This window comes from Camarhynchus parvulus, chromosome 26, assembly GCF_901933205.1.
Source record: "Camarhynchus parvulus chromosome 26, STF_HiC, whole genome shotgun sequence".
Lineage (NCBI taxonomy): Eukaryota > Metazoa > Chordata > Aves > Passeriformes > Thraupidae > Camarhynchus > Camarhynchus parvulus.
Window position 1 is genome coordinate 6544679 of NC_044596.1, and position 23639 is coordinate 6568317.

The window sequence follows — 23639 nt, forward strand, 5'->3', positions numbered from 1 at the left end:
ATTTCAAATTTGATGTGCTGTGTTTTGGGGGAACTGAACTGTGTCTGCTGGGAAGGGTAAGGAGAAACTCCAGGAGCAAAGAAAACAGCTGGAATCCAGACAAGGTGCCACGGTGGGATCAGTCCCTCCAGTTGGGCTCCAGGGCTGGTTTAGGTTTGATTTTGGTGCCCTGAGCCCCATTTCAGCTGCTCAGGAGTGTCATGGGGAGGCAGAGGTGTGCAGGGCAAGGCAGAGCTGCTCGGGGATGAGGAGCAGGCAGCCCGTGCTGCTCCACTCCTGTAAAAACCCACCCCAAACCCTTCCCAGGTTATAAATAAAGCAGCCACTGACCTGGGAGATTAATCAGTGGGCTGGTGTCTCTGCGTGATGTCACGGCGTGTTTTCCCACAGGCCTGTGGAGTGTCAGCCCGTCTGATGGGCCGATGGCAGCCGGGCTGGGCAGATTGATGGCCGCGCTCTCCCGCACGCAGGACTCACAGGGGCCTCTGCAGGATGATGGAAACCGGGGCTGCTCGGTGCACCGTGGGTATTTTTAGTGTTATTGCACCATTTCTGGCCCTCGGTGACTGCCATGGCTAGCACAGCTGGATTTGGGGTGATCCATCTGAGCCTGGGTGCTCGGGCACGTGGAGCTGCTCCAGCCTGTCGGTCTGAGGGGCAAGGAGGGGAGGGATGGAGCCAGGTCCGGGCTGATGCCACAGTATGGGATGGATCTCGTCATGGGAAACCAGTTCCCTCCAGTGCACCACACCTGGAAAAGCCTCGGGAAGGCACAAAAGCTCCTGGTTGGAAATCCAGGTCTGACATCAGGGTTTTAATGACACTATTTGACCTTTACTCCTGCTTGCATTTGAACCTACAGCCTGATCCCCTTCCCATGTCTGCCAGGCAGCAGCTGCTCAGCTCCAACCAGTGGGCACACGTGGGAGGGACAGTGTCCCCACAATGTCTGTGCCCAGATGGCAACAGAGGCCAAAGGGTTACCCACACCACATGGCTGCAAGGCCAGGCACTGCATGTCCACACAGCAATTCATCAATGAATCTGAGAAGGAACAGGGCAATTAACACTGGGAGCAGGGGATAGACTAACTAAGCACATGCTGTCACTCTGTTAACAGGGCTGCCTGTGCCTGTTTGTTTGGCTCCTGTTTCTATGGAGGTGGGGGCCATGTCGAAGGGTCAGCTCATTGCTCTGGTTATTTGTATCTACCCAAAATGCTTTCTTACCATCTCAGAGCCCGAGGAGATAGCCAGGGGCTCACTGGGGACTGCTCAGCCTTTGGGAGCTGTGTTTTTTGGGGGGATAAAAGAACACAGCCTTCCTACCACAGCCAGGTGCTGGAGGCACCAGGACCCAACACTCGCCTTTGCTGGACCAGGCGCAGCTCGCAGAGGGCCCTGGGCTCCCACGGCCCTCATGTCCTAGAGCTGTGCCTCAGCAAGGAACCCCTTACCCGCCCCAGAAAGGAGCCCCTACCCTGTCTGCTGACAGCTGGAACTGCTCCTGAGCATCCTCCTCGGCACAATCTGGGGAATGTGGGGGTCCAGGGGCAGCTCTGCCCGCTGCAGATACCCCAGCATGGAGCAGGACTGCCTGTCTCTAGCCCACCTCTTTCCTGGGGCTCCGCTGGTGCCACTGTACTGGGCAGTGACGATGTCCAGCCCTGTGTCCCCTGTACTGTGGCTGCAGAGGAAATGAGCTCGACAGAGGCTGCAGTCCCAGCAGCACACAGCCCCTCACCAGCCCCTTCTCTACAAGTCCAGGAGCTTGGTCAAGCTGCATTATCAACTCCAAAATAAGTTCCCAATAAATGTGTCAATAAGAGGTCTTTGTTCCCTCAGAAAAGGGCTTCCCATGAGGTGAGCCAGCCTGGCGCTGCGGGTTATCCCAGGACAGTGATTTTTCCCCCGGCTGTGATTATGCAAGGCTCGGAGTTATTCCTGGGGCTGCCACGTGAGAGGTGAGCTCCTGGCAGGGAGGCACAGCAGCAACCCCAGCGCCCCCTCCACTGGCACCCAGCACCTGTGCCTGCACAACGACAGCAGGAAGCCAGCCCAGGAGAGACAGCTGGAGAGGCAGGGGCAGGTGACATCCCTGCCTCCATCTCCAGCAAAGATGGAGCGACTTCTGCAGGGAAGGGGGGATCTGGTACCCACCCATGGCTTGCAAACCCTGTCTGATGGTGCCCTGAGCACACTGCAGGCTGGATGCTTCTGATGGAGCAGGGAATGCTACAGACCAGTCTTGCCCATGCATTTACTTACCCTGTTCTCCTCCTTAGGCATAACACTGACCATGGGCTGCTCCTGTGTCCCTCGCCACAGCTCTGTGTGTGACACTGGCCTTGCAGCAGCTGCCCAGCGCTCTGGCATGACCAGTCACCACCTTCAGCACCCAGAGTAAGTCTGTGGAATGACCGACCTGCTAAGAAAATAGAGAGCCCATTCCTTTGAAGTTAATGAATTGTGAAAGCCTTTGAAAGCAGAGCCTTGTTTATTTACTCACCACAGCTCATGTGGATGAAGCACCCAGTCACCCTGAGCACTGCTAATTTGAATGGAAGATCAAACATGAGGCTCTGCCCCGTTGGAGGAGTGAGAGCTGCCCTGGCCTCTTCACTGCCCAGTGCAGGGAGAGCCTCCTACAAACCCAGGGCAGGCCATGGGCTGTCAGGTGCGGTTTGTGGAGAGAAGCATCAAATAAGCCACGAGGCTGACAGAGAAATTCACAATCCTGGGTGCAAAGCTCTGGCACCCAGCCTGAGAATTTCACTTCAGAACCAAAATTCAGCTGCGATCCCTCCTCCCCTCCCAAGGCTGACACTGCTGCCTCTTGCTCTCATCCTGAGTTTCAGCCCCAGCCAGAGGTCTCTTGCTCAGCACCACATCCCAGCCAAGACCTGCACATCCACATGAACATCGTGCTTGTCACCTCCTGCCTTTCCCTCCCCATGAGAGCAGGACACTCAGGCTCCTGTCTTTGTGTAGAAACAACCCAGTAACAGAGAAAAGCCCACAAAACGGCCACAGCAGAGCATCCAGCATTCTGCCCACTGTGATGGATCTTCTAAACAAATTCACAGCCTTCCACAGTCTATAAATATCAGCCTTTTCAGTGCCACCACTCTGGGGATAAGCTGTAATGCAATATTCTGTGTGGGCACTCGGACAAAAGGACAGCATCCCACCAGCAGCAGCGCTTTCTGTCACTGCAGTTTTCTGAAGTATAATTGGATTATAACCATGTGTGAGCTTCTAGCCCCTGTTTCTCTCAGGCTGGGGAAGTCTCTCTGATCTGAACAACAGGAATAGGAAGGAAAGAGCAGAATGAGCTGAGCTGGCTCGTGGGGAGGGGGCAGCTGAGGGCTCTGGCAATGGGGAAAGAACTTTGGTGGATAATGGGGTTTACAATCCCAGTAATTAATCAGGTATATCACTAAAGTGATGACAATGAGAGGTGACCAAAATGCCTGCTCACCTCCATGGTGTGGAAGGACCAGCCAGGGAAGAGGGAACTGCCAGGAAAAGGTTGGTTTTCACCAGCTGTCAGTCACCAGTTTTAGGGTGATAAAGGAAGGAAAGCTGAGAGCCCAGGGCAGCTCATCCACGAGCTCTCCCTGTCCCACAGCCACAGGTGACAGGGGCACGTGGAGAAGGGAGTTCAAAGGGCTGTGTCTGAGCTTGGGCACTGATACCCGATGGTGGCTGTCGCTGTGGCCAGCACCATCCTGGGGAGTGTATCTGTGTCCCTGTCCCCAAACCGCTGCCTGCAGGTTCCCGGGCACCTGTGGGGTCCGCCCCGCCTCCGCCCCATGGCGGGGACCCTCCTGGCCGCCCCGCCAGCTCCCGGCAGGGCGACCTCGGTGCGCTGCCCGCTCCTGCCCGCACCGGGCGGGCGCAGCCGCCGGCGGAGCCCCGCGGGGCCCAGCAGTGACACCTGGTGGGGGCAGCGCGGGCGGAGCCGGCCCCGCATCCCCATCCCGCATCCCGCATCCCGCATCCCCCATCCCGCATCCCGCATCCCCATCCCGCATCCCGCTGAGCCCCTTCCCCGGGCGGGGCCCGACGGGCGGCCGCTTGCGGCGGCTCCCGGCGCATCCCGCGCGGGTGCGGGCGCGGCGGTGGGAGCGGCCCCGGTGCGGGGCTGCGGCGGGGGCAGGAGCCCGGAGGGGCTGTCCGACGTGCCCTCGGGGGAGGCGGGGGTCGGTCCGGCCGGAGCGGCGGCTCCGCGCCTCTGACTCTGCCCAATGAGAGCCCGCAGCACGGCGGGCGCCGGCAATATTTGGCCGCGGCCCCCGCGCTCCCATCCCCAGAGCGCCCTCGCCCTCCGCGCAAGGCCCTCCATGGCCCGGCCCGGCCCCGCCGCCCGCCCCGCGCCGCTCGGGGGGTGCGGGCCCCGCTGAGCGCCCCCAGCCCCGCGGGAGGGACCCCCCGCCCGCCGCCCCCCGCGGCAGCATGAGCCCGGGCGCGGGGACCCAGCCGGGGCTCGCTCAGCAGCGCGGAGCCGGCGGACGCGCCGCGGGGCCGTGACGGGCAGTGCCCCGAGGGGAGCGCGGGCAGGACCCCCTTCCCCGGTCATTTCTCCGTCTGGACCCTGCCCCGGAGAGATATGCTCAGCCCAAACCGCCTGGAAGCGTCTCCTGGGATTGCCGTGGCCCCCGGGCGTGCGGAGTGCGGAGCCTTCCCTCGGACGGCGGGCGCGGTCCCCCGGCTTTGCCTTCCCCTCGTCCTCCTCCTGCTCGCCCTGACGCCCCGCGCCGACTCCTCGTGGTGGTGAGTGAGTCCCCGCCACGGCGCCGCCGCCCCGACGGTCCCCGGGCACCGCGGGCGGGAGCGGGACGGGGATGGAGATGGAGACGGGGATGGAGATAGGGACGAGAACGGGAATGGCCGGGAACGGGGACAGGGCGGGGACGTGGATGGGGAAGGGGACGGGGAAGACCGACTAGGGGACGGGGCAGCGCCGGCGGGAGCGCAGCGAGCCCCGCAGCGCCCGACGTGCGGCCGTGGGAACCGGCGGGACCGGCCGGGCCGTGCGGGCTCCCCGCGGCTCCACCTGCGCGGCTCCGGCCGCGTCCCGGGCTCCCGGAGCGCAGCAGAGCGGCAGGCGGCGGCCGGACCGGAGCCGCCCCGGGGCCGGTAACGAGTCTTTCTCCCGGGCGCCGTCGCCGCAGCCGTCACGGGCACCCCGCGCCCCGAAAATGCCGCCGCTCCTTCCCTGGGGATGGGACTTGCCGCGGGGAGCCCCGGATCTGTCGGGGGCCGAACCCCGTGCCCTGTGCCGCCTCTGACAGCCTTCCCTCCCCGGGCACGGCGAGGAGGAGCAGAGGATGAGCCCCTCGGTACGGTTTGGGCAGGGGAAGCGGCAGCGGCTCGGATCCCCTGATCCACCCTGGCCCCGCCGGAGCTCCCGTCCCCGCGGGCTGCAGTTATTTACTCTGCTCCTGGGAAGCGAAGAAAGTTGATGTCCCCCTTCCTTTAGATAAGATGAGGCTTCGTAAGAGACAGAAATGACGCCATAACAAAAACCTTCTGGAAATTAGTCCCCTCCTGCCCCGGTTCGTGTAACAATGAAAATTCATCTACGCAGAATGACAGTAATTAGGAAAACAAGAATCGAGAAGTTTTCCAAGTGACCCTGTGCTGTTTCAGTAGTTCAGCAATACTGGAGAAAAAAAATAGTTGGCTGCAGTAAAGTTCTCAGTGTCCCCCACCCTATAAAAGTCCTCTCTAATCTTGTGGAAAACAATGTTTTCCATGCCAATCTCATCATCATTAACAGATCACGGTGGATGAGGCAAAACTTAATCAAATTCAACCCATCTGCCACTGAAAGAAAACGGTAGTTTCTGGAAATTCTCAGCTACCGTGGAGCACTCTGTAAGGGGCCGGGAGCACTTAATAGTCATGCAGATAGCACAAGTATTCCCGGTGTTCGAGAGCACGTCTGGGCATGTGGCGGCCCTGGCCGGGCTGGCATCCCTAGGAGAGCGATTCCAGGGTGAGAGGGGCTGGTGGGAAAGCTGTGGGGCTAGGAGGGAGTGGGAGATCAGGGGACAGGCTGCTCGGGCACCTTCTGGTAACCAAGCACAAAAGCAACTTCTTCAAGAGACCAGAAAATCCTTTGGAGGACAAATAGAAAGTAGAAAGAGCAAGGCTGTTCACAGCCATGCCCAGAGGAACTTTCCCGAAGCCTGGTCAGCTGAGGGGAACTGGAATCACTGGGAGAGAGAAAATGAGTCAGTGTTGGGGAGTCTCAGGTTGATACAAGCACTGACCTGGCTTCCAGTGCCAGCTCTGCCCCAACTCAGCAGGGCAGGTGAAGGCAGGATTGCTTTCTGTGGGCAAGGTGAGGCTGCTAAAATGTGAAAAGCTGAGGAGGGAAGGAAGGGACAGTGGAGAAGTTGGATTATTTCCATTATCACAGAGGCTGAGGAGTGGGTGCGTGGGATAACATGGCTGGGAAAAAAGGAGGAAGGAAGCAGTCACAGCATCATTGCCCACGGAAGGGCAGTTCTGGTAACACACGTGGATGCTGCCTGAAGGGTGAAAATTCCTTCTTTAGGAGGAGTGTTAAAACCACCCATTTCCGTGCTGTACCCCGCTGCCCCCCAGCACGGCTCGCCGCGGTCTGCCCTCATTCCAGGCGCGTGTCGCTTCCCAGCAAGCGGGAGGAAAACCAGCCACGTTTAAAGCTCAGTAGCTGTGGCTTGTTTGGAGGAAGCTAGATTTAGCTCCCACAGCAGTTTGTGTTCTCAGCTTGCAGGCTGATCCCGGCTGGCAGCTCGAGGGGAGAGGAGCGCAGGCAGCCCAGGGGAGCTGTGCTGGGAGCTGGGCAGCCCCACAGCCCCAGCCGGGCACCGCGCCTTTGGCCATTGTTACCAAACTGTACTGGTCCCAAGGACCTCAAATACATGACTTTTAAAACAAAAACAATTAGAAATGGAATATTTTAAACTCTTAAATGTTCACAGTTGAGCTTTCTCTTCTGGAAAGCAGAGCATTCCTAGGAAAAGCCTAAAGTGAACCGAGCGCTGTTGTGCTGGACGCGTCAGTCCTGATAAAATAGCGTGTTTAGATGAAATTGTGTTTTACTGAAAATGGTTTCAACCAGCTGTGGTTTGGGAAAAAACTTATTCAGTGATTTGCATAGGTTTCCAAGCACATCTTTAGCACCACTGATATTACAGTAAATACATTTGGTGGTGCATCATCCTTCCTTATTTTAATTATTATTGCCAAATTCTTCTAGGGATTCACACACAATAAACTTGGGGAACTAGAGGAAATGCTTCTCATTTTCAGAGTCAACTTTTTAAGTAGTTTTATAGGAAAAATTGGGTCTCCTCTGATCACAGTACATGGAAAGGAAATATCAACCAAATGTTTCTTCTAAACAACTGCAAATTATTAATTTTCAGTGACGTCAGGCATGGCCCAACTGCTTCACATAAACGCCAGGAACTGGTGAACTTTGGCATCCAAAAGAGTGGCTGTGTGTGTGTGCACGTGCTCAGAGCACAGCAGAGGGGACAGGTTGGGGACAGTGTGGTTTTGGCCTGTGTGGTTGTGGCTGGGCTCTGTGACTAACGGTGACAGCGGGGTGGCTGTGGCTGTGGCGGGCAGCACCCTTGCTCAAATGCTTCCAAACTCCAAAGTGTTACTTAGCAACAAAATACCAGCTGAAACACAGACAGAAATTAGGAAGGAATGCAACGGGAAAATCCCTAAATCCCGTTTACACTTGCGTGCGCTGGCAGGGAGAGCAGCATCGTCTGGGGGATGGCGCTGGCAGGGCTGTGCCCCGCACCGCCAGAGCCCGCCAGGCCCCGAAAGCGGCCCCCGAAATTCCTTGGGAAAGATTTGGGAGATTAGACAAATGTTGCTTATAAACATAAACTGTGCAATAAACAAACTTGTTGTAAATAACTAAGTAGAGTTTACTCGCCATTGAGAGCCCGGCGAGCTGTTCTGGTGTGGAAAGCCATTCTAAAATTAAAGGTTTGGTTAAAGAAAAATGTACACAAAGCCCTGCATACCCCCCTGCATCCCACCCTCGCACACACCCACTCTCCTGCAACCCACACAGACTCCCCCCAGCTCCCCAGCACACCAAATCCTTGTTAGCTAACTTGTTTATTGCTAACCACAGCCCTTGGAAACTACAAATATTTAATTTCATTTGGCATTGGAACAGATGGGAGGCATCAGGCTCCCAAAGAGATAAAACAAATCTGTGGAAGGAAGAGGATTGCAAGTTTGGGTGTGGGTTGGAGAGCATGTGGGAGCCTGGCAACCACATGGGGCTACCCATGGTGCTGTCAGGATACGGGGGCTCCAAGAGAGCTGCTGTGTCGTGAGGTGCGATGCACATATGGGGATTTTGAGGGATGACCAGTCCAGAGCCAGGCAGCCATCATGGTCCAGCTCCCTTCCTTGGCCAGGAAAGGAGGAGTGGGTTTATGGGCATGGAAAACATACCACGGGCACATCATGAAGCAGGAGTGCCCATGGCTCCCTCTGTGCCAGAGCAAGCCCTGGACGTGGCTCTGGCCAAGGGTTTGGCAAGGAGACCCCCACTGCAGATGGAGAAGGAGACATTCCCACCAGGATGGGCTGCTGGCTGTGCTCCCATCGGTGCTCTCCTCCAGGATTTGCCTGGGTTCCCACTGAGACACCAGTGCTACCCGTGCTCCAGATGCAGGATGGGCACAAGGAGTGATGGAAAAATGGAGCCACACGTATGTGTGGATACAGGATACAGGAGAGAGAGGCTCATTTAAGCAGGCATCATACTAAGGTGTGTGGGAGGGGAAATAGCATCAATAGGAATGTTTGAAATCAAGCCAAGGGAAAGACAGCTGCATGGAGGAGCTGCACAGCCCGCGTGTAACCCTCTGGGGGGTGCTGCTCCTCCCCTCCGTGCCAGCCTCAGCTGGGCAGACCCGCAGCAGCCCGGGGGCTTTGCTCGCACGGGGTCTGACAGGCTGTGTGGGCTCCAAGGGCTGTAGCTGTGATCCCATCCTGTGCCCTGCAGGAGCCTCTGCCACCAGTGCCAAGCAGCTCATCACCCTTTCAGTGTTGGCACCGCTGCAGGCACGATACAGAATAACAGAATCACAGAATGGTTGGACGGGACCTTAAAGCATCTAATTCCAGCCCCTTTGCCACGGGCAGGGACAGGGACAAAGCTGCAGGAGCTGAACTTGCCACCTCCAAGGGGAGAAGACGTGCAGCCCTCGGGACACGGAGATCTGCGGTGCTGTCAGTTTGTTGTTGCAGAGCTCTCTGCATGGCAATAAAAGCAGGAGGTCAGTGACCAGGAAGTCTTTATCCTGAGGCACTCCACAGCTCCGGCTGTCCAGGCAGCCATGCTGTGAAAAATAAATTTTAAAGTAATGGCAGACTGATGGAGAATGAACCCTGTGGCCTTTGCAGCAGTCCTGGTGTTCTTGGTTAGGGTGGATGGAACAGATGGGTTCTCTCAGTCTCTCTGAGCAGTTATAATAATCCTAACTGTGCTGCTCAGTCCATTTTTCATTAGGGTCACTTTCACCTATGGGAAATCTTTCTCAGAAAGAAACGCAGAAAGAAAAAAATCCTTCTGCTCTTCCAAACTCATTAGCTTTTGCTATTACCAAAAGTGATTTCAGCAGTGCCATGAGGAGATCTGTGCTGGGCCAGAGCCCATGGAATCACAGCTTCTTCTTGGAGCAGCTCACACCTAACACACAGGATGTGCCATGGAAAAGAGAATTGTGCATCCAGCTTTATCACCTGAGGCTGTCTTACCTCCCCACCTTTTAGCAAAACACTTTGAGATTTGGGGAGAAAAAAAATTGGTTCTTAAGGGTAAAGCATATTTTTAATGAGCAAATTATTTTGTATTCATGCACCAGCAACAATGTCCCTGAGGAACAGCTTTAACCTAGTGCTGACCAAAGTTTTCAGACCAAAGTTTTCAGGTTACTGTTATTCAAGATGCCAACAGCAAAATCTCACACATCCACCCAGGAGACAAGAGACTGCAGCACCCATCTGCTCCATCTCCCCAGGAGCACAGTGTTTCAGTCCTCCTCACAGAAAACTACATCGCAAAGATTGCACGGGGTGCAGGAAAGCCACAGAGAGGGGACTCTGAGCAGGATCTGAAGGCAGACAACTTTAAAAGAGGGATGCACAAGAAAGAGAAAGACGGTGCAGAAAATAAAAAATGTCCCCTGAGTGGCACTGCTAGTGGCTCAGCATTATGATATTAAAAATTATTGAAGTGAGACTAAGGCGCTCAACATGCAGAGTAGTGGCTGTAAGTGAGGAAATTAGGACTATTAATCACTCAAAGGCGTTAACAATTCCAGCAGGCCAGGATGGCCCTGTTCCCAGTGGGGCTTAATAAAATACTCAGGGTTTGTAATACTAAAATAATATCTCAGATGTTTATAGCACCTTGCAGCCCAAAGTGCTTGGCAGTTGGCTGTAAATTGTCTGCCACGGCAGGGAGAGCAGAGGAAGGAAGGTGCAGCATCCTTGGGAAGTATGCAAAGAACTCGAGGAGGTGAAATGCTGCCAGGCATGATGGAATTTGCTCTTCAGCAGGCAAAGAGGGATGTTGGATTTGATCCTATCTGCACAAGCTGTCTCCAATAGCTGCCTAGGGCTTTCCAGCCTCCCTCCAAAATACAGATTTCATGAGGATCCAGTGGGAAGGGAAGACACCAGAAGCCAGGGTAGTTACAGAGAAATGGGGAACTGAATCACTCTTCCCAGGGGATGGACTCCAACAGCCTCTGATGCCACCAAGAAGCCAAACCAAGTTCTCTTCTCAGCCTCAGACCTCTCAGCAGACCTCAGAGACTGTCCAGAACCCCTGGGAGCAGCTGGGGGTAAAGCTGTGACAGTGGTTTCAGTTAAGCTTAGCTTCTATTAATCTAATTTAAAACTGCACCTTTAATGGTATTGGTGCAACCCGCAATAGGAATTTATGACATTTCAAGCAGCTGTTTTAATTCAGAGCACTAAAATGTAGATTGGTCTGAGAATGGCAATTCCAAAGATTTCCCTATTAAAATCAAGTCATGTTCAAACAGGTTTTCCAGTGCGTTATGAAATGGTGAAAAATCAAGCCTTAGCAAAAGCAGTGTCTAGTATAAATTTCACTGGAAACTGAATTAGAGCACTCACTTTGCAGGAACACCTTGGTATTATGGAAGAGCAACAGGACAGTTTCCGATCCCATGTAATTTTATGAATTCTCATTAAATTGATTTCTTCATTTCAAAACCTCGTTTTCCAAGAGACACTTCCCAGCCGACCTCTGGGGAGGAGCTGTTCAGACTGTCACCTGAGCAGAGGCCAGAGGCGCCACAAGGGCCACGGGAGCTGAGGGTTGGTGTGGGAAGCGCAGGAGCCAGACACAGAGCCCAGCCTGGAGGGGCTAGCACAGCCTGCACGCCACCAGCTAAAGAGATGCGTCTGCCTCTGATTTGCATGTTTATCTTAGAAGCAATTTAGGTTTCTCCTTGTTTACAAGAGCCAAAGTCAGCAGACTCTCCACAAGAACAACAGCTTGGAGGCAGCACGTGACGGGAGGCTCCTGTTCCACTCGTGGATCTGGGATGTGCTCTGCATGCAGCTGCACCTCTGCATGCAGCCCTGCAGCTCGCAGGGAGGGGCAGGAGGCCTTCACCTCGCAGGCTGCAGAAGCACCTGCCCTTGGAAGATAAGGTCTCCATCCTCTGCTGGCGTTGCTGCCTCGTGAGCAGCAGGGAAGGGAGGGCGGGAGAGATGGCGCAGTTCCCGCAGCACGGCCCCACGCACCAGCTCCAGGGAAAATGGGAGATGCAACTCAGAAAAGCTCCCAGTTGCACGCTGATGGGCAGGAGGTGACCCTGCAGCACCGTGCAGCCCGGGGTGGTCAGAGGGATTGTGCCAGCCCCTCTGTACCCAAGCTGGGCAAACAGCTCTGCACTTGGCAAAGGGTGATGCCAGGGCTTCACACACCCTCAGGAGGCAGCAGCATATGGAATCCTGTTGGACAGGGTGGGGGATTGTTATCCCCACATGCACTTAATTATCCACTCCCTTCTTCCCTGCCTCCCAGCTCCTCCTCACTGCAAGCTGTCCAGCTCCTGCCTCTCTCCTCCCAAGCCTGAAGTCCAGGCCTGAGTAGCCTCCAGCATCAGGAGAAGTTATCTCTCACAGACTTTTCTGAACTCAGGGCTTGGGTTTTGTGGGTTTTTTCAGCTACAAAAATGCAGATTACCCCAGACTACAGCACTGCAGCAGTGTGCCACTTCCAGCACAGCTTCATTTGATTGAAAACGAAGTTCTGATAAGGCAGCTGGGGACTTCTCAGAACATCCATTGTCTTTCTCGCTGCAGTATTTTTAAAATGTCACAGATTTTGAGAAATAAAATTGGAAGGGATGCCTTTATCTATCCAAAACAAATGTTTGGGTTTTTTCCCTCCCAAAACTCTGCTTGGCAGAATTTTCTGCTGTTCCCTGTCTTGCTCCATTTCAAAGTAACTGAACTCTACTGGAGCATTTCTCACCAAGTGGAAGCTTTCGTCTTTGCCGAGACAACCGCAGCCTTTCCAGGTCATGGGAAGAATTTTCCCTTTAGTTGTGCATTAGATTTTAGTACATAAACTCTGATGGAGTCCTGTAGGTGCTGTGGTAAACGTGCTGCCACAGGCAAAGGGAGATGCAGCCACTGGCCCTTGTGGGATGCGCATGGTGAGCTGCTACTGCAGCAGTTGGTGCCCTGGCTCTGCTCTCCCTCCACTTTCTCCTGCTGATAATGTTTGCTCTGATCTGGGTATTTGGCAGGAGAATTAAGGAGAAGTAATTAGCTTCCAGTGTGAAAAAGGGAGTGCCTGGTGTTTATCTTGTCTGGAGGGTTTCCCTTGATCTCGGTCTCCCAGGGGATGATGTTAGTGCTTTATCCATCACTCTCCAGTCCGGGAGGCAGCTCTGCTGCCAGCTGCTGTGTCCCAGCCCACTCTCAGCCCACTGCTGGGACTGGAGACCAGTGCTCCAGCCCCACAAGGTCCCTGGTGAGGTGGCCCATCACAGAACATTTTACCTTTCCCAGCATCACTTTTCTCCAGCAAAGAGGAGTTTTGGCTACTTCTGAACTTCCATCGTGCAACCTGCTGCCTCCCAGCATCTCATCACTGCCTTGCCAGCACAGGCAGGGGTAAGACAGCCATCCCCATCCTTGCTGAGCACAATGAATTCAGGGCTGGGGAACTGACCATGCCTCTAGGAAGGAATTCTGCAGTCCCACTCGATGTCACAGTGCCACCATCCAGCTGGTGGGATGCTCCTCTGCCCTGCCCCCATGGAAGGAAGGGGCTGCTCTCAGTCTGGCATGAGCAAGGCACTGAAACATCCCCAGTCAGCAGTGCTCAAGGAGCTCCTGTTGGCTTTTCTTTTCTAAACAGCTTCTGCCACTCCCCTGTTCCTCTGCTTCAGGATGAAAGGCTGGTGAGCATGCTTGTGACAATAAAGCTCAGTGCCCCTTGGAGTTTGGGTTTGCAAAGCCATGGGGAGCTGGGTTTATTATCCTCAGCTCCAGCCCGGGATGACCTTGTGCTTCTGCCAGCATTTAAACAAAATATTTTAAAAGAGGGAGCAGATCCCATTGCTTTCTGTGCTTGCAGGGCTTTCCTGAGCCTGGGAGCTCTCTCTGGGGTGGATAGAACTGAGAGAACACGTCCAGAGACAGACAATGAAATATTGTCCAAGCTTATTGCTTTTTATTATTATTGAAGGAAGGGTTTGCTTCCAGTATGGGGGTTAGAAAAAGTCTGAATATCACCCAAACCTCATCCATTCCAGCCAGAATCCCAGCTCTGTGCTCTGCAGCAAAAATCATCCTCAAGCACAGGCAGCCAGAGGGGTGAGCGGGTGGTGCAGGCGGGAGCCGACTGGGATGGAAAATTCCACGTTGCTGCCATTGTCCGGGATGGGGAGAGCGCGGGGCAGAGCTCAGGTCCCTCCCCCGTGGCTGTGGAAAGTTGCCCATGGGCTCAGCCAGCCTCTGGCAGGCTGCTCTTTGTGCCTTGTCCGTCTGTCTGCTCCGAGTTCTGCTCTCTCCCCACGGCTGCGGGGAGGGGAGCAGGATACAGGTGGGATGCAGGCAAGATAGGAGCCACAGCAGAGTTCTGCCAGCTGTGGAGCTTCAGGGCACGAGAGTAAATGTCCAGGAGATGCACAGAGAGAAATCGACAGCTGGGGGATAACAGTGTGTGTGAGGAGCGCAGCACCAACTGGTGCAGCCTGCTCCTCTTCCTCCCTCACCTGCATATCCACAGGTGTCTGTGCCGTGGACATTCCTGACAAATGCAGGCAGGAGAAAGGGCAGAGGCTGCAGGAGCCACCCTGGGCTCAGCTGGGCTCCATCCTGCTGTGCTCAGCAGGGCTGGGTGACAGCACAGGTCTGGCATGTTGGGAAGAGGCTGGGAGGGAGGTTTTGCACATCAGCAAGTTTCTCTGCTGCTGCCCCAGGAGCTGACACAGGCCAGGTTTATGGGAGACATCCCATGACTCACAGCACTCAGAGCTGGCTGTCTGCTGGGGGAGATGGGCTCCACAGACTCCCTGCCCCTTCCTGCAGTGATGCACACACTGAGAAAAGCTCTGCTTGCTCCTGGCTCATGCAGCTAGGGATTACTTTATTAAACAAAAAAGACTCATTGGGGTCTGCAACTTTCTTCTGAGGGGTAGTGGAGGGGCAACTCTGATCTCTGCTCTCGGTGACCAGGGACAGGAACCAAGGCAATGTCTGGAGCTGTGTCAGGGGAGGTTTAGGCTGGATATCAGGAAAAGGTTCTTCCAGAAGGTGGTGGGGCACTGAACAGGCCCCCCAGTGCAGTGGTCATGGCCCTAAGGCTGCCAGAGCTCAAGAAGCATTTAGCCAATGCTCTCAGCCACAGGGTGGGATTTTGGGGGTGTCCTGTGCAGGACCAGGAGTTGGACTGGATGATCCTTGTGGGTCCCATCCCACTCAGGGTATTCAGTGATGCTGTGACTCCCCTGTGCAGGCAGGGCAGTACGTGGCACCGTTCTCTCCCGCAGGTACATCGGGGCACTGGGCGCGAGGGTGATCTGTGACAACATCCCCGGGCTGGTGAACAAGCAGCGACAGCTCTGCCAGAGGTACCCTGACATCATGCAGTCGGTTGGGGAGGGAGCCAAGGAGTGGATCCGGGAGTGCCAGCACCAATTCCGGCACCACCGCTGGAACTGCAGCACCCTGGACCGCGATCACACCGTCTTCGGCCGGGTCATGCTGAGAAGTAGGTCCTGCCTTGTCCCCTTCCCACCACCCTGAGACTTCTCTTCCTGGGAGAGTCTCTCCTCCCACTGGGCTGCCATGCCCGGTGGCTTGGATTACTCCCTGAGGAGAGCTTTGCCTTTCCTTGTAAATTAATCAAGCAGTAATGGGAGCAGAGCAGTGCATTTGGAATAGCTGCACCAGATGAGATGGAGCAGGGGGAGCACTGGGGGAGAAGGGGGAAGGAGGAGACACCTCCGGAGAACAGGCGCATATGTAAACAGTAATGGGATATATAAATATTTGGAGAGCGGGGTTGGCCAGGACTCAGAAATTCACGTGGGAACTGGCTGTTCCCTCGCATGGCAAGGGAGGCAAGGCACAGATGCAGCTCCAGTCCCTGCTTCAGGCTCTGAGGTGGAGGAGGACCATGGCTGTGGGGCAGGTGCCAGCCCTGCACAAAGGACTGGGCATGGCCCTGATGGGAGAGACCTTCCCCCTCCAGGTGAACACAAGGAGGGATGCACCCAGGAAAGGTACCCAAGGGACAAAGAGGAAAGGCACGATGGGGACAGGGGTGGGGTGGTTCCAGAGCAGGAGCAGCATCATGGGCTCCAGCTGCCCCGGCAGTGCTCTGGGAGCAAACAGGCCCTGGGAGCCAGCACAAGCCCCAGCACAGGCAGCAGTACTGCCGGACAGATGCTGCTGCATCCCATGACGTGCTGGGAGCATCCAGCCATGTGGCCTCCAAATCAAAAGCGGCTGGAAGAGTCTTTCCACTCACAGCTCGTATGGAGGACACGTGAGTGCCACAGAAGGAGCCGGTGAGTGGGGGGCTTACTCCTCACTGGCGGGGGGATGGAGCAGCTGCCCGTGGGGTGGGCAAGCAGCAGAGCCACAAGCCAGATGCCTGACCCAGCTGGAGGAAGGGGACTGGGATCCTGAATGAAGCTTTCACCCCGCCATGCTGCAGCCTGCTGCTCAGCCTCTCTGTTCCCATCACAGCACCTTTTCTCCTGCTCGCATCCTCTCCTGGCAAAGGATGGGGAATGATGAAAGCTCCTCGCCACAGCCCCATCCTGCGAGGCCCAAAGAGAGCTCTGCTGCCTTTGAAGTTGCTTTCAAAGGCTCTCAAAATGAAGACTAACATGGTTTTTATTTGCAGCTTCTTTTACAGCATTATAAAACCAGCTGTGAACTTGAACCAGAGACACAGAATAGCAGCAGCAAACTGTGCTGCGCGGGAGGAGCCGCGCCCGGCCCGAGGGAGGCAGGGAGGGAGGGCAGCCGCCCTGGCCCGAGGGTGCTGGCTGCTCTCACCACCCGTGGGCATGTACCCTGAGCACTGCAATCAGCCTGAAGGGCTCCAGGGCAGCCGAGGCCGGACACTGTGGTCAGCAGAGACAGCTGGGCTTGGCTTATCCACACACAGGATGGTGTCGCTCCCCAAGGCCCGGTTCTTCATGGGCTGCAGGCGCTTGGCACAGCCTGGCACGCTCACTCCCTGTTCCTGTCTCTCTCCCGTGGCAGGCAGCAGGGAGGCCGCCTTTGTCTACGCCATCTCCTCGGCCGGAGTGGTCTATGCCATCACACGGGCGTGCAGCCAGGGCGACCTCAAGGTCTGCAGCTGTGACCCGCTCAAGAGGGGCCGCTCCAAGGACGAGCGTGGGGAGTTCGACTGGGGCGGCTGCAGCGACAACATCAACTATGGCATCCGCTTTGCCAAAGCCTTTGTGGATGCCAAGGAGAAAAAGGTGAAGGATGCCCGGGCGCTGATGAACCTGCACAACAACCGCTGCGGGAGGATGGTGAGTGCAGCCCTGCAGCAGAGCCCAGAGCTCTGGGACTTTCCTGAGGGGACTGGGCAGCCAGAACAGCTTGGCCAGAGAAACGGGACCTTGGGCATCTTTGGAGGGCGGCTCCTGCTGTGGATAAGGCTGGATGCTGCCCTGCCTTGCCCTAGGGAATGGCAGGACCTCGCTCACCTTTGCCTCCTGTGTCCTTGCTGATGCTGGCATTAGTGACCCCCATACACAGCCCCTGTCTCCCATTAGGAGCTCCATCCCACACAGCCAGGGGCTGGTCAGCTGCACCAGCAATGAGTAGACACTGCTGCAGTATCTGATGCCCAGGGTGACCACTGGTCCTTACCCATCTCTGTTCCCACAGGCTGTGAAGCGCTTCCTGAAGCTGGAGTGCAAATGCCATGGGGTCAGCGGCTCCTGCACACTAAGGACTTGTTGGCTGGCAATGTCAGATTTTCGAAAAACAGGGGATTACCTAAGGAAGAAATACAATGGGGCCATCCAGGTGACAATGAATCAGGATGGCACTGGCTTCACCGTGGCCAACAAGAACTTCAGGAAGCCCACAAAAACAGATCTGGTGTATTTTGAGAACTCACCTGATTACTGCGTGATGGACAAGTCAGCAGGTAAAACCTGGAGCTCCAGTCATTACCCAAAAGCATCTCTTCCTCCCTTCCCAACAGGCCAGCAGCTCCCAGCTAGCCCAGCCTGGGGGCTCAGCTCCTCTGCTCAACCCCAGTCTTTGGAGAGGGGGCTACCCAGACCCAAGACTCCCCACAGCACTCCACACCTGCACAGGCAGGACTGCATTTGTCCAAAATCCCCAGGCTTTACACCAAGGCCCCAAACCCCTCAGGCTTCTGGTCATCACAGAAGTGGAGTGTATCCTCAGAGCCCATCTTCTGCAGAGCAAAGCTCCCTTGAACAGGCAACAAAGAGCCTGTTCCACGCACAGGCTGCTCCTCTGAACACAGCCCGAGGTTGAGATGAGAGCAGGGAAGAGGCATCAGGGCTGCTGGACTACAGCAGAGATGATCAATAGATTCTCAGCCTGGAGCATTCCCAGTTTAGTTCACAGCAGCCATGGGAGTTCAGTGGGGAGCACATGGTCCTGCTATGCTCAACCTAAGCAGAGAGGGCATTTTGAGCTTTGCCAGCTGCAAAACCTGGTTTGGTGGGCACAGACTGCTCCAGGGGTTCCCCAAGGCACAGAGGGGCTACAGATCCCCATCCCTGTCCCCTACTGCTCTTATGCTGTGGCAGCAGCAAACACAGGCTCTAGCAGTGGGCATGGGAAGGGGGCCATGCAGATTGCCATCGAAACTGAGAAGGTTTTGGGTTGAAAGGGATGTGAAAGACCATCTCATTCCAACTGTCCATCATAGGGGACATGAGAGACACCAAAGCTGCATTCCTGGCCAGGCTTGTGGCATCCCATGTCCATAAAGCAGTCGCACCCAAGGTCCCCACTGCCGATGGAGATGCCCAGTGTCACCAGTAACCCCTGGGGTGGGCGGGCGGGGAAGTGCTGGGACACAGGGAGAAGAGCAGCCTGACATGCTCTGTTCCCCCGCAGGCTCCCTGGGCACGGCGGGCCGGGTTTGCAGCAAGGCGTCGCGCGGCACGGATGGCTGCGAGGTGATGTGCTGCGGCCGCGGCTACGACACCACGCGCGTCACCCGCGTCACCAAGTGCGAGTGCAAGTTCCACTGGTGCTGCGCTGTGCGCTGCAAGGAGTGCGAGGACACTGTGGATGTGCACACGTGTAAAGCCCCCAAACGGGCCGAGTGGTTGGACCAGACCTGATGAGACACGAGCACTGAGGGAAGAAGCCACTGCCGCCCCCCCTTGCGATTTTTTTTAAACCCCTGTGCCCTGAGGGCCACAATGTTCTGGGAGCTGTAGTTCAACTGCATGGCTTTTATTTAATTAATTCTACAAAGCACTAAGGAAAGGACTACAGTTCCCAGGAGGTACTGTGGGCCCTTCGATGTGCTCAGCAAAACTAATCCCTGACCTAGCAGGAGGCTGCGAACCTTGCTTAAACTGTGAACCTGCAAAGGTTCTCTTGGCAAAGCGATGGTGCGACCAACAGAGACTCGGAGGACTGACTGTCAGGAGGTGATGGCTGAGGAATCCTGCACCTCCCCAGAGAATCTGTTACAGTAAAGCTTCACCAGTGAAAAACACTAGTTCAGAATAATCCACTCTTGCAAAAGCATTCTTGCTTTTTCTTTTTTGCAAGGCCAGAGGAAGGGTGTTGTGAATCCGTAAGACAGTTCCATGATACCTGTGTTTCCCTCAAGCAGACCTGACACATCACCAACCCCACTGAGCAAGAGTCACCTCTGCACGAGGCTTGTCCCTGTGTCCCCAGCACAGGGAACAAGTGGAGCTGTAACCTGGAACTGAACTCTGAAGAACTGCACAGAGACAAAGGCCACCTCTAGATGCTGGTGGACACATGGGGCTTGAGAGCAAATGAAACCTGTGAACTTACTGGTAGGTTCCGAAGTCAACCATACAACAGCATCTCTGTACAACTCACGTGTATGTTGTGTATACTGCTTATTATTTTAAGTCAAAATTAATTATAAACCTGTACCAGAAAATTATGTCCTTTACTTTTTGAATTCCAACTCACTCAGCTGAGCACATCCCCAGAGCAGGAAGCAGCCCACAGTGTTTCTCTTACCCGCTGTCTGCAGCTCCTGCTGTCCCAAAGCTACCTACAGAGTCGAGCATCCAAAGCCTCAGGGAATCCTTTCTCAGCAGGATCACACTTCAGGACATGTGGATGCCCCATCCCCAGAAGTGTTCAAGGCCAGGTTGGACAGGGCTTGGACCAACCTGGTCAAGTGCTGCCCATGGCAGGGGGTGGAACAAGAAAGGTTTTACAGTCCTGTACCACTCAAACCATTCCATGGTTCTATAGCACAGGGTCAGCAGGGGATGCTAGATAAACTTACAACTCTTTCCCATTAAAAAAACCCCAAACACTCAAAACATAATCAAGTAAAATTGAAGCTGATGAGAGGAGGGGAAGGCAGCTGCAGAGTTGCTGGTAGGTAAGTTACAGGGATCCACCTCTCATCTCTACAAATTTCCTCTTTCCTCCACCAATTTGAGCAAGCAGACATTACAAAAATGCTTTACTTAGCGAACAAATATTTTATAGTCTGCTCAAAAGATCCCAATCCACACAAACAAATGCAATGTATAACAGTTGAACCTGGAAACTAAACTGACCCAGGAAAAAAAGAAAAATTATCTTACTCATTGCAATTCCTGAGGCTGAGAGTGCTCCTGCAGTTCCCCCACCAGAGCCAGGCTGCACATTGCCCTAGGCATGCTGTGCCTCCTCCCTGAGCCAGAAAAATGGGGTTAATTTTCCTAATACTGCTCAGCATTGTGCTGATGGGCAAGGATGTTCCACACAGAGGAAGTTTTCATGGAAGGTCCAAACTTGTAACAATAAGAGAGGCCAAGTCAACGGGGACTTTCACCTGATTTTGCTGGGGTCTGCTTTATGGCAGCCAGAGGCCATGTCAGAGGTGTCTGAGGAGCTGGGGTTTTCTCTGGAAGGAGTGAGATGTGTGGGCAAGGGAGCTGAGCAGGCTACAAGAGCAAAGTCTGAAGGAAGGTCAAAGGAACAGGATGGGATTAAGGCAAAGAAGATTATTCTGGTCCTAAGCCACCCATCGGCTACTGCACCAAAAGCATCTTTGAACAGGGATTTTACTCAATGGCTCTAGGAAATAATAGTTTAAGTGGGGAGAGAAATCCACTTTAAAACCAGTTTTGATGGGGGAACTGCTCAAAGAATTAAAAGAGCTTGCCATGGGCTGGATTAAGCACCTTCCTCCACGCCAAACCCCTGAGAGTGCTCATGCAGAAAAAGGACCTTCAGCAGAGCTGCCGCAAAGCCACAGCCAAGCCAGAAGGTGACATTTTATTGGAGATCTTGAGAGAATTACAGGAATCCCATCTTCCCACTGCCTAAACTGTTTCTTACAGAATTAAAACAATTCCCTGACAGCACAAGAGGGTTGTGCAGCACCTTCCCTGCTCTTGCACTGGAGCTGGTGTTTACCCAGGAGACTTCTGGTCTCCCCCCAGGCCCTTCCAAGACCCTCTGAATTTCAGGGAGACAATTTTCCCATCCTGGCTGTACTGAGGAATGCTGGCAGGTGAGCAGGAGGTCTGAGGCAGGCCCAAGGCATCCCCAGCCAGTGCAGCATCCGCCAGCACAGGCTCATCAACCGGGAAGAGCCTCTAATTTATCTTCATTACTGCTCCACCTCCTCTCAATTTACGACAGACTTGAAAAAAATGCTGCCCCCTCAGCCATCAATCCAAGCCTCCCTCCCAGAGCAGGACACACTCCCTGGGCTGGGAGGGACCCAGTGCCTGGGGACCCGGGGTCAGCCGTCAACAAACACTTCTTCTTTTGCAGAGGACCCCGGGGGGTGTCTGTAGGAGATCTGTGGGCCAGCTTGATGAATGACACCTTAATCAATGGCTGCTGCCTAAATATACCCTCCTCTTGAATGCAGAGGTTCATATTTTAAAACAAAGAGGGAAATTCCTGAGGACAGGTTGTCTTTGGTTTATTGGCTTCCCCCCTTTCTGATTTCATCACAGAGATGCTGAAATTGGATGCCTCCAGTGCTCTGTAGAGTAACCACAGCTGAGACAGGAAACCTCCCTAGTCCTGCCAGGTCCACCTGTGCAGCTGCATTCCTCTCTCACAGCAGTAAATAAGAGGAGTAAAAATACTTGGAATCAAGTGCAAGTGCTACAGAAGTACCTGGAGAAGCAGTCATGGGACAGCCCACTGAGCTCAAGTCCACCTGACAGAAGAAGTGACAGTTTCTTCTGCAAAGGACTGTGCAAGGCTACACTCATTTATTAACAAGCAATTAGCAGAAAACCACAGAACTGGAACAGAAATACACCAGTCAGCCAGAGCAAACTCCTGATGCTTGTACAAGACAAGGTCCCACTCAGGAACACTCAGTCCCTCTCACAAACCCCTCTGAAGTAATCTGCCTAAAATGTGGAGGGAGCCTTTCATATAAGTTCATCTTCTAATTATCTTCCAGTCAAAAGCATGGCCGCACTCAAGGACAAGGTGTAGAATTAATTCCTTATGAGCTTCTGAATATATTACCTTCTCTGAAGCAGCTGGACAGGACACACAGGAGGAGGCAGAAGGCATTGGAAACATGGAATCATGCGCAGGGCCAGGAATTGGACTTGACATCCAAATGTTCCTTCTGGGTCTCTTCCACAGTCCAGGAGATTCTATGATTCTGATTTTCTCCACGTGGGTGAGAACAGGCCTTAGCCCAGGTGACACCACCATTTTTTGGGATGGAGGTAACAGCAAGATCTGTAAATTCTTGAGCTCAGCAATGCAGGTGAACACATTGCCAAGCTACATCCCAATCCCAATCCCAACACTCCCTTGTCTCCCCAGGGGCCTTTTCTGTTCTCCATTGGGTTCCTAAAGGCACAGAAGGCTTTGCTCAGGTACCTGTGACCAGTGTAATCCATGGGGGATTACAAACCTGCCATAACAGACCCAGCCCTCAGGGGCAGATTTATTGTGGCATTTGGACTAACATTCACACAGCCTGTCAAGGTCTGCGCAAGCTTTCACATCCCATATTCCCGACACCGAGTCACAGAGGGCTGCTCCAGCTAGCAGCAGGGGGGTCACTGCTCTGGAATCACAGCCAGTGAGTCAAGGCAGGAGAATGCAATAGTCACATACTGTGTCACTCTGTTTTATAACTGATGAAAGCCCACAGCCAAATTAGCAAAGAAATCAAGACGCTGTTAAGAGAAGGGTCCAGCCGATGAGGCCGCACTGTGATTGCACAACCCAAAGCATCCAGTAAAAGGAAAATGCTGCTGGCCAGAAAGAACCAAAGGAGGAAGATCCCAGTGGAGGAACACGCTCATCGTGGTGGATGCACCCTGAGTGATGCTGTCAGCAAGGGTGTGTTATCTCGCTCTCCCCAATGACCAGACTCACTGAAGATCCCACCAAAGAGCACAAAAGAGCAGTCGAGGCTGGAAATGAGGAAAATTCCAAGCACATGAGCAGCATCCCTGATCACGGCCTTGTCCCTCCAGTAAGGGCTGGGGCGTTCAGAGCACACCCTGCCAAGGAGGCTCCAGACAGGGAGGAGGCAACCAGGAGACAGAGCTGGAAACAAAGCTGCCTTTACTCTTTATGCACCTTTACTGTAAGATGGGTGAATTCAGAGCACAGGACACTGAACACAGAAGCCCGCTGTGATTGCTACTGTCATCCTGACTGATCTGTAGATATTTTTCCCAAAAGCAGGTGACAACAGCTCATACATCACTCACCTCTGCAGCCATCCTAATTAAATGCAGACAAGAGGAGTCTGTCTCTCTTAACAGCAGAACTGGGCAAGCTGGGCACTGCTCAGAAGCTGGTAGAGTAGGAATGCTGGAGAAGAAGTTCAGACTGGCTATCAGGAAAAGGTTCTTTCCCCAGAGGGTGGTCAGG

At 54.4% G+C, this 23639-nt stretch overlaps 1 protein-coding gene across 1 annotated transcript; it reads left to right on the plus strand.

Moving 5' to 3' along the window:
• Positions 1-4477: 4477 nt before the first annotated feature.
• Positions 4478-19695, plus strand: WNT2B (Wnt family member 2B). The gene is made up of 5 exons (XM_030965652.1): positions 4478-4775; positions 15086-15306; positions 16815-17092; positions 17454-17718; positions 18669-19695. Exons 1-5 carry the CDS (start codon positions 4612-4614, stop codon positions 18896-18898), a joined length of 1158 nt encoding a protein of 385 aa, XP_030821512.1. The 5' UTR covers positions 4478-4611; the 3' UTR covers positions 18899-19695.
• The last annotated feature ends 3944 nt before the right edge of the window (positions 19696-23639 follow it).